At 42.2% G+C, this 10,684-nt stretch overlaps 1 protein-coding gene across 1 annotated transcript; it reads left to right on the top strand.

The window, feature by feature from the left end:
• Window positions 1-3,484: 3,484 nt before the first annotated feature.
• Window positions 3,485-4,423, top strand: LOC143828894 (olfactory receptor 5M5-like). Its single transcript, XM_077319056.1, has one exon. The coding sequence runs from the start codon at window positions 3,485-3,487 to the stop codon at window positions 4,421-4,423; it is 939 nt and encodes a 312-aa protein (XP_077175171.1).
• The last annotated feature ends 6,261 nt before the right edge of the window (window positions 4,424-10,684 follow it).

Below are 10,684 nucleotides of genomic sequence, written 5' to 3'. Positions count from 1 at the left end.
ATAATTTGATAAAATCTGCGGCTCGGCTTAAGCCGAGGCCGCCATTGCCGCGGCGGGTGGGGCGGGCAGGAAAAAATGTGCGGGAGGGGGGAGGCTCAGTGCGCAAGCGTCGCTGGCAGCGGCGTGGCGCACTTGGATAGGCTGGAGAGGGCCAGCGCAGGCGCAGAGGAGCGCCTCGTGCTGTTCTGGCCCTCTTCGGCCAGGGACGCGGACGGGTTCCCCAACCACCCTCCCATGGTTATCAAGTTATGCGTTCAATATACTCTCGCTGTTTGGGAGCCAGGTTGTACAAGCGTGTTGGTGCATGGTCACTGGTGTGTTACACTGTTGGATTTTGCTTTGTCGCAACTTTGGGTTGGCAGAGGACGGAGCCAGTTTTGGAGGGAGTTCGCCCTGCGTGGCCAACTCCCTAGGAAAGGGACCTCCTTAAAGAGGTGGCGGGATGTGAGCGGGTGCCAAGCCCGGCTGGGCTTGGCACAGATTTTCACAGAGCCAAGTGGCCCTGGACGGGTGCTGAAGAGGTTTGCGCCTCCTCCGGCGTCCAGGGTGGAACACTTCCCGGGTAGCAAGGGGCAATGGGTGAGGGAACCTGGTTTCCCGGATGGGAACAAGCAGGAAGGGTAAAGCCATTGCCAGGGAAAATGAGGCAGTCGGCTGACTGCTCCGGCTCCTAACCCTCTGCCATGCCAACCCTCGTTAGGGTGGTGGTGAATAAAGTTGTGGCCTTTTCATGCCAATATGTGTGTGCGTATTTTTTGAGCCCCGAACTCCCACCCTGCAAGGCAATCAGAGTCCAGTAGCAACTTTAAGACCAACAAAGATTTATTCAGGGCATGAGCTTTCAAGTGCAAGCACTCTTCCTCAGACTATGAACTCCTTACATGACAAGGAATATATGGCAAAAATCAATTCTGTTACATCAGTAGACAGTGTCATACAACCAAATACAGCCAATGATATTTTTTTTGTCAAAATAGCCAATCAATCCCCTAGAATTCAATGTAGTTTACAAAAATACAAAGAGAAACCAAACTACCTGTATCAGTGATGAAAGGGTCGCACCTCACCATATGCTGCTTGCCCCATCTGTCTCCATACAAATGTAAAACATTCCTGCAAGGGAATTACTGGTAACTATCTTAGCCCAAAGGCAGGGAGTCAAACTCAAAATTCCATTACATTACTTTACAGTCACATTATCACAAATAACATAAATTGTGAGAAATATGGATACACGAGTTGAACAAGGTTAGCATGAATAGTAGGATAAAAAAACCTATGTCCTTGTTGAGTCCTGGTATATCATAGTTTTGCATTTCTGCAATCTCCCTTTCTAGCCTGTTCTTGAAGTTCCTCTGCAATAAAACAGCCACTTTCAGGTCCCTTATTGAATGTCCTGGAAGGCTGAATTGTTCCCCTACAGGTTTTTAAATTTTGTGGGTTTTGATGTCAGACTTGTGCCCATTAATTCATTGGCGTAAGGTTCGACCTGTTTGTCCTATGTAGAGAACAGAGGGGCATAGTTGGCACTTGATGGTATATACTAAGATGAGCAGGTGTACAAGCCTTTGATGGTATAGGTGATGTTGTTAGGTCCAGTAACTGTGGCAGTGGAGTATATATGTCTGCAAAGTTGGCATCTGGGTTTGTTGCAAGCTCTAGTACCAGTGTCCATGTTCACATGAGATGCTGCATTGTTGTGGGTGAGGAGTTGTTTGAAACTGGGGGGCTGTCTGTGTAAAAGAAAAGGTTGATCACCCCCAGTGCTTGGGAAAGAGAACTGTCATTATCTAGTAAAAGTTGTAAGTCACTGATGATGCATTGTACTGTTTTGAGCTGAGAGGTTTATGTAAATGCTAGGGGTGTTCTGTTGTTTTTCTAACAGGTTTTCTCTTGGTATCCTTCTGGCTTTGTTCATCTGTTCAACAACTTAAATGACTACTTCAGGTGTCAGATTGCATTCCTCCCCTCTCTTTTGGGATTTAAGACCATTAAATTTGTTACTTTTTAATGTGCTAAATGATATCTATTATACACAAAAAACAGTTACTTTCTATATAGCAAATGACCTACTTTGAAAAGAATTAGACTCCCCTAGGTTGTCTCAAGGTCCCACTTTAGAGCACTTCAATCCATTCTCCTTGGCTGATGTAGATAAGACCCTTGCAGCTATCCAGCCAACGATGTGTCCTCTTGTCCCATGTCACTTATGATTGGTGAGGACTAAATGATTCATTCATTCACTCACTCACTCACTCATTTATTTCTTAGATTTTAAAAGTAGTACTTTAGCGTAAAATTTGGGTCTGTCTGGGTAAAATACCATTAACATCATATGAGACTATTAGGATTGCTACTGTGAATCAAAGTTTTCCTTTGACTATGGTGGGACTCAATATGAATAACCATGTACACAACTGCCACCTTCCAAATTGAATGTTGTTAAAAGCCTAAAATAAATAAAATCTCCATTTAGCTGGGCTTCAGAGGATAGCTATATTAGCTGCAGTAGAACAGATAGTCCAGTAACACCTTAGAAACAACATGATTTTCAGTATATAAGTTTTTGAGAGTCTGATGAAGGAAGCTATGACTCTAAAAAGCTTATACCCCCAAAAAAAACTCTAAGGTGCTACTGGAATTGAAGCTAACTTTAATTTAGACCTATGAACAGCTGAAAGCCAAATGGAGGAGGAAATACAAAAGATAACTGCAGGCAAAAAGAATAAATTATATAGCTATAGTAAGGGAATTTGAAAGTGTTGAGAAAGGATCTTGGCATGAAAAAAGACTTTGGGATTGTAGACAAATTCCACATTTGAAGAAGGTTTTGAATGTACTGGTGGTCAGGTGTTTGGAAAACAAATCCTATGAGAAAAATTGAATTGTCATATTTAGCCTGGTGAAGAGAGGACTGCTGCTCTAGAAGACAATGTCTAATGGCCTTAAGAGCTAGGAAAACAGATAGTGATTGACCAATAGTGGAAATTTCCTTTGGGTGATGGCAGCTTGACAAAAGAACTTGGGGGAGGGATCTGTCTCTTATTAGAGGCTTGAAAGTGCTTTGTTAGGAATAGTCTTGCTTTTATTTTCCTGTATTGAGCAGGGAGTTTAACTAAATGGTCAAGGAGACCTTCTTTGACTCCAGTAAGATTGGTAGTGGTTCTACTTAGAACGGTTCATAATTCAATTTTTAGTTCAAGGGAGTAAGACCCATTGATTACTGAGGAACTTACTTGTTTAAATATAATTAGGATCAATCTGCTCATGGGTGGAAACAAACTTTGTATGCACATGGACCTAGGTTCAGACACTGGTCTCTCCCGTGTAATTTCATATATTCCAGTTAAATCTGTGCCAGAATGTTACTGAATAATGATATGTCTGCTGCATTTCTCTGGAATGTCAATGATTTGAAATTTAACTGTCTTATTCAGTTTGGATTATTTTCCCTACTCTCTGACAGGGACAGGATCTATGCAAAATGCTAATGAAAAATCAAACTCAGGTGACTGAGTTTGTATTCTCAGGATTCACAGACCATCCCAAACTTCAAGTTATCCTTTTTGTCATGTTCCTAGTTATCTACATTGTTACTCTGGGGGCAAATCTGGGGATGATTTTGTTAATCAGGATGGACCCTCAGCTCCAAACCCCAATGTACTTCTTCCTCAGTCACTTGGCTTTTGTAGATGCTGGTTACTCTTCAACTGTTACTCCCAAGGCCATGATGGACTTTTTAGCTGAGAGAAAAACCATTTCTATTGCTGGATGTGCTACTCAATTTTATATGTTTGATGGTTTTGTAATTACTGAATTATTCTTACTATCTGTCATGGCATATGATCGCTATGTAGCTATCTGTAACCCATTACTTTATTCTGTACTTATGTCTAAGATGCTATGTACTATGTTAGTGGCTAGTGTTTATATTTATGGTTTTGTGAGTTCAGTGCTTCAAACAGTATTGACTTTTCAGCTATCCTTCTGTGGATCAAATGTCATCAATCATTTCTACTGCAATGACCCACCACTTCTAGCTCTGTCCTGCTCTGATACCCAACCTAAAGAAATCCAGCTTTTAGTTATATCTGGCATCAACTTAACCAGCTCCCTTATGACAATCATTGTCTCCTATATCTACATTCTGTCCACGCTCTTTGGGAAACATTCAATGAATGGGAGACACAAAGCTTTCTCAACATGTGCTTCACACTTGACATCTGTTATTATTTTCTATGGCACCCTTTTCTTCATGTACCTACAACCAAGCTCTGCTCATTCTCTTAATTATGACAAAATGGTGTCTGTTTTTTATGCTGTTGTGATCCCCATGCTGAATCCTCTCATCTATAGTTTAAGAAACAAGGAAGTGAAGGGGGCCCTGAGACGACTGATGGGACGGAAAACATTCTTGTGGTAATATCGCTAATAACTTGGAAATGCTTAAGTATTGGCTATCTTTTATAGAAGGCATATCAAAACCATGACAAGAACAAACCAAGTCAGAATTTCTCTATATTCAAAAATTAAAAAAAAAATTGGAGCACACTCATTCTTTTCCTTTTCTTTTGGAGCAAACTCTACCAATGTGTAATAACAAAGCTCTTTGAGTCAATGAATGTCTGCACCAAGAAGCCCCTAAAAAGGAATCAAATAGCGACTGTAGGGAGCTGCCCTTGTTTTTCTCGCCAGACAAATATTGGAGTCTTCCAAACTCACAACATTTAATGTGGTGGTACAATACATAAAAGGTAAAGGTATGGCCTGTGCAAGCACCGGGTAATGTCTGACCCTTGGGGTGACGCCCTCTAGCGTTTTCATGGCAGACTCAATACGGGGTGGTTTGCCAGTGCCTTCCCCAGTCATTACCGTTTACCCCCTAGCAAGCTGGGTACTCATTTTACCGACCTCGGAAGGATGGAAGGCTGAGTCAACCTTGAGCCGGTTGCTAGGATTGAACTCCCAGCCTCATGGGCAGAGCTTTCAGACTGCATGCCTGCTGCCTTACCACTCTGCACCACAAGAGGCTCATGGTACAATACATAGTAAAGTGCATATAACTTGTTGCTAGTGAGCAATAGATGAAAACAGTTCCTATGGCCTTGCACAAGAGATTTGTATCGGAGTAATGGATTTAGGCCAAAATAATGAGTCTCGCTAATGGCAGAAAGTGAAGAGGAACTAAAGAGCCTGTTGATGCGGGTGAAGGAGGAGAGTGCAAAAGTTGGCTTGAAACTCAACATCAAGAAAACAAAGATCATGGCATCCGGCCCTCTCAATTCCTGGCAAATAGATGGGGAAGAAATGGAGATAGTGACAGATTTTATTTTCCTGGGCTCCAAGATCACTGCAGATGGGGACTGCAGCAAAGAAATTAAAAGACGCTTGCTCCTGGGGAGGAAAGCTATGGCAAATCTAGACAGCATCCTAAAAAGCAGAGACATCACCCTGCCAACAAAAGTGCGTTTCGTCAAGGCTATGGTATTCCCAGTTGCAATGTATGGCTGTGAAAGTTGGACCATAAGGAAGGCTGAGCATCAAAGAATTGAGGCTTTTGAACTCTGGTGCTGGAGAAGACTCTTGCGAGTCCCTTGGACTGCAAGGCGAACAAACCGGTCAGTCCTAGAGGAGATCAACCCTGACTGCTCTTTAGAAGGCCAGATCCTGAAGATGAAACTCAAATACTTTGGCCACCTCATGAGAAGGAAGGACTCCCTGGAGAAGAGTCTAATGCTGGGAGCGATCGAGGGCAAAAGAAGAAGGGGACGACAGAGAATGAGGTGGCTGGATGGAGTCACTGAAGCAGTAGGTGCAAACTTAAATGGACTCTGGGGAATGGTGGAGGACAGGAAGGCCTGGAGGATCATTGTCCATGGGGTCGCGATGGGTCGGACACGACTTCGCACATAACAACAACAAATGAGTCTCGCATCCACTCTTATTAAGTATATAAGATATATTAATCATTCAACTTCTTGGCAATCAGAACGGGCTCCCAGGTACATTTCTCCCATTTTCTGATTCTTCCCCAATGATTTCCACTCCAAAATCTACAAATAAATAGTTTAATAATAATTAATAATAATTAACAAAATATCATAATGTGTACAAAGTAATACAAACCCAACTAGATCCATTTGGTAACATACCCATATTCCATTTAAGTCAAATAAGGCATATCTCTTGGCTATAAGCTCTGTTGTCTTGATATATATATCAAGACAACATATATATATCAAGACAACAGACATATATATATATATATATATATATATATATATATATATATATATATATATATATGTCTGTTATCTTGATATATATATAACATATATATATAACATATAACATATATATATTTACAGAAAACAAGTAAAGTCCATTCGGGGTTATTGTATCCAAACTGAAAATAAATAAAGACGTGTTTGCATATCTATTACATCACACACTCCCGATTTTAAACTTTCCAGTCCGAAGAATCTGAAGTCATTGACATCGTGCTGCTGTTTTTTCCAATGGTGGGACAAGGGAGCATCCCCGATACGGTTTCTGATGCGACACCAATGTTCTTGCATTCTAATTTTCAATGCTCTTATAGAGATGCCAACATAAGGCAAATCACATTTACATAAAAAGACACAGATGACATTTTTTGTGATGAAATCATTTATGTTAACCCTAAAACCATTGGTGTGATTATAAACATCAATTTCCTTTCCATTCCTTTCATTATAATTTTTAGTATTATTTATAAAATACAATAACTCTTATTCTGTTGGGGTACAATTGTAGAAATCATTTAAGTTTAAAGTTTCATCATAACTAAAATATTTGGACTGGTTTCATCATTTGTATTAAACATAATATATTTTTCACCACTTCTACATATTCATTAGAATCATTAGAGATTATTGCTTATCAGATATATGCTGGTTTTACTATGCAAGTGATTGTCTAAAACCATGTTGTTGCCCACTCACCCTAAGCTATCCAGAAAGGGCAGGTTACAAAAATAAAGTTAATTCTTATTTAAGTAGTATATTATGATGCAAAAGAAAGTTTATTTTATATCATAACTCATTAATATTCAGGATAGCTCACAAAACTCACAATAACAATACAATAATAAAAACAACATATGAAATCCTAAAATATGATTAATTTAATAGACTTACAATTTCAGAAGTGCTACCTCCTCTCTAGTGTGAGAGGGGCACATAACCTGCATTCTTAGTAATCAGTAGTTGGGTATTAGCCAGTGCTTTAGGCATTTTGGGTAAGGAGATAAGAACTTTTGATGGTAAGCCATATTTCTAGGCCTCAACCATATGCCTGGTAGAATTGCAGAACTGTCTGATGTCTCATAAGATCCTGATCTCTGGGTAGAGTTCCACCAGGACAGGACCAGGGCTGAAAAGGCCAGCCAAAGAACTTTGGGGCCAGGAATATTGACCAAATTTAGCTCACTGGATCATAATCTTCTAGAAGAGATGTATTAGAGGTGGCAGTCTCACAGATACAAAGGTCCCTAGCTGCTTAGGGCTTTAATGGTGTGAACCAATATCTTGATTCAGTCCTCAGTCTGGAGCCAGTGCAGCTAAGAGAGCACAGGTTGAATGTGTGCTGTCCATTGAGTCCTTATGAATAGGGGTAGCAAATGCTGGCAGGGGCTCATGGGAATTGTAGTCCATGAACATCTGGAGGACCACAGATTGACTACCCCTGCTCATGAGGACTCAAACAGATACATTCTGGAACAGTAGAAGCTTTTGGACCAACTTCAAGGGCAGCCCTGTATAGAACAATTTGCAACAGTCTAATCTAGAGGTGACTGTTGCATGGATCACAGTGGTAAGGTTGGATGTCAACAGGTAAAGTGGCAGGTGCGGTGGTACCTGACAGTGATGGTAAAAACTCTAGTATTTGTGGCCTCAACCTCCATAGATAAAGAGGAGTTCAGGATCACACCCAGGCTTCTGACAGAGATCGACATTGTTAATTAGACTCTGTCAAGGACTGGGAGTTGCACTGACTCACCAGGGGCATACCACTATGATATCTATCTTAGCTGGATTTAACTTCAGCTGACTCCAGTTGAACCAGTCCACCATGGTCTCTGGCAACTGGCCAGCAAATTTGGTGGTGTGGACAGATGGCCATCCATCAACAGATACCGCTTGGTGTTGTCAGCATAATGATAACATTCCAGCCTGAAACAGAAGTTTCTTCGGGCACATTTCTGGAAAAGTGTGCATGCACATGAAAGCATATACCTAGGAGGAAAAAACTTTGTAGGTCTTAAAGGTGCCACTAAACTTGAACTTTGTTCAGTCATAAAGAGGGTAAGACACTACAGAGAACAAGACAGAGTTTGTATTAATGCTCATATAGACAGTTATAACAAGACAGACTTTGTATTAATACTTATGCGCAGCCAAGACTCACTGCGGCTGCTTTTGACACTACGGAAGGCTGGCTGGAGGGGGGGGGGACATCCCTGCCCTAGCAGTCCATTCGCAATGTGCACTGCATGCACATGCAGTGGTGAAGGGAGTAGGCAGGTCCTGCAGCACATATAAAGGTGCCATGTGCCTGTCCTCCTTGCCCCAGGATGCCAAGTAGCAGCTTCCCTCCCACCCAATACTTAGGTGGAAACAGCGTTGTTGCAGTGTATGAGGTGAATGTTTCATGGTTAATATTTCATCACAGCTGCAGGTTTGCATGGAGTGGAGCATGTTGGTAGGGAGTCCAGTGTGTGATCAGATTCTCTGGGGTTCGGGGCCTCCATAAGGGACAGCATATAAACAAGCATGGTTGATCCAGCTGGGAGGCCTGGAGCTCATTTGCCAGGTGGCCTGGGGGCAGCTAACTGAGGTTGGTGCCCTTTGGCTCCCCCACAGTGGTCGCTTCCCTTAGCGGCAGAATCCAGTAGGCAAGGGAATCTGCTCCCCATGCTGTGGATCCCCATGGTGCCTCTGGACTCCAGGGGTTTTTGTACAGTCCACTGATTGCTAAGTCAGGCTCCCTCTCCCATGCAGTGCCAACCCTCCTGTTGGGAAATAATAAAGCTGTGGTCTTGTTTATAGTTAGCATTGGTGTGCTGCATCTTATTCCAGCCCTGAAATGCTCTCTTGCAAGTTAATATGGACAGTTTTAACCATCATAAGCACAGGTCACTGATCAAGGTTAGCCTAATATACATCATGCCAGTTTTGCAAAAATATTAATAATAATTAATAATCTTTACAAAATATTAATATGTTTCCCAAAATATCTCATACTGAATCTTTGTTGTTGTTATTAGTTGCGAAGTCATGTCTGACCCATCGCGACTCCATGGACAATGATCCTCCAGGCCTTCCTGTCCTCTACCATTTCTCAGAGTCCATTTAAGTTTGCACCGACTGCTTCAGTGACTCCATCCAGCCACCTCATTCTCTATCATCCCCTTCTTCTTTTGCCCTCAATCGCTCCCAGCATTAGGCTCTTCTCCAGGGAGTCCTTCCTTCTCATGAGGTGGCCAAAGTATTTGAGTTTCATCTTCAGAGACATCACCCTGCCAACGAAAGTGCATCTAGTCAAGGCTATGGTCTTCCCACTTGCAATGCATGGCTGTGAAAGTTCGACCATAAGGAAGGCTGAGCATCAAAGAATTGAGGAGGTTGAGAGGGGACGTGATAGCCCTCTTTAAGTATTTGAAAGGTTGTCACTTGGAGGAGGGCAGGATGCTGTTTCCATTGGCTGCAGAGGAAAGGATGCACAGTAATGGGTTTAAACTACAAGTACAACGATATAGGCTAGATATCAGGAACATTTTTTTCACAGTCAGAGTAGTTCAGCAGTGGAATAGGCTGCCTAAGGAGGTGGTGAACTCCCCCTCACTGGCAGTCTTCAAGCAAAGGTTGGATACACACTTTTCTTGGATGCTTTAGGATTCTTTGGGCTGATCTGAGCAGGGGGTTGGACTAGATGGCCTGTATGGCCCCTTCCAACTCTATGGTTCTATGAGGCTTTTGAACTCTGGTGCTGGAGAAGACTCTTGTGAGTCCCTTGGACTGCAAGGCGAACAAACCGATCAGTCCTAGAGGAGATCAGCCCTGACTGCTCCTTAGAAGGCCAGATCTTGAAGATGAAACTGAATCTTAGAAAAGTCATTTAATGGAAGTAGAAGAAGAGTTGGTTCTTATATGCTACTTTTCTCTGCCTGAAGGAGTCTCAAAGCGGCTTACAATTGACTTCCCTTTCTTCTCCCCACAACAGAAACCCTGTGAGGTGGGTGAGGCTGAGAGAGCCCTGATATTACTGCTCGATGAGAACAGCTTCATTAGTGCTGTGGCAAGCCCAAGGTCACTATTAAGTCTCCGGGTTGCATGTGGGGGATCGCGGAATCAAACCCAGCTCACCAGATTAGAAATCCACACTCTTAACCACTACACCAAGCTGGCTCTCATGGGATTTCTTTTTACTTTAGTCAACTGGGCTCTGTAGGGTTTTTTAAAATTTATTTAATGTTTATACCCCAATTTTCTCTCTAATGGAACCCCAAAGCAGCTCATAACATTATTCTCCTCTCTTCCATTTTATCCTCACACCAAATTACATGTGTGGTAAATTGTGCTTAGAAATGATAACTGCCCCTTGATTGCTCAGAAAGGTTCCAAGGGCAGAGTGGGGTTATGAA

This window comes from Paroedura picta, chromosome 2 (genome assembly GCF_049243985.1).
Source record: "Paroedura picta isolate Pp20150507F chromosome 2, Ppicta_v3.0, whole genome shotgun sequence".
In the NCBI taxonomy this organism is placed as follows: Eukaryota; Metazoa; Chordata; class Lepidosauria; order Squamata; family Gekkonidae; genus Paroedura; species Paroedura picta.
This window is presented reverse-complemented; position numbering and strand designations above follow the sequence as displayed.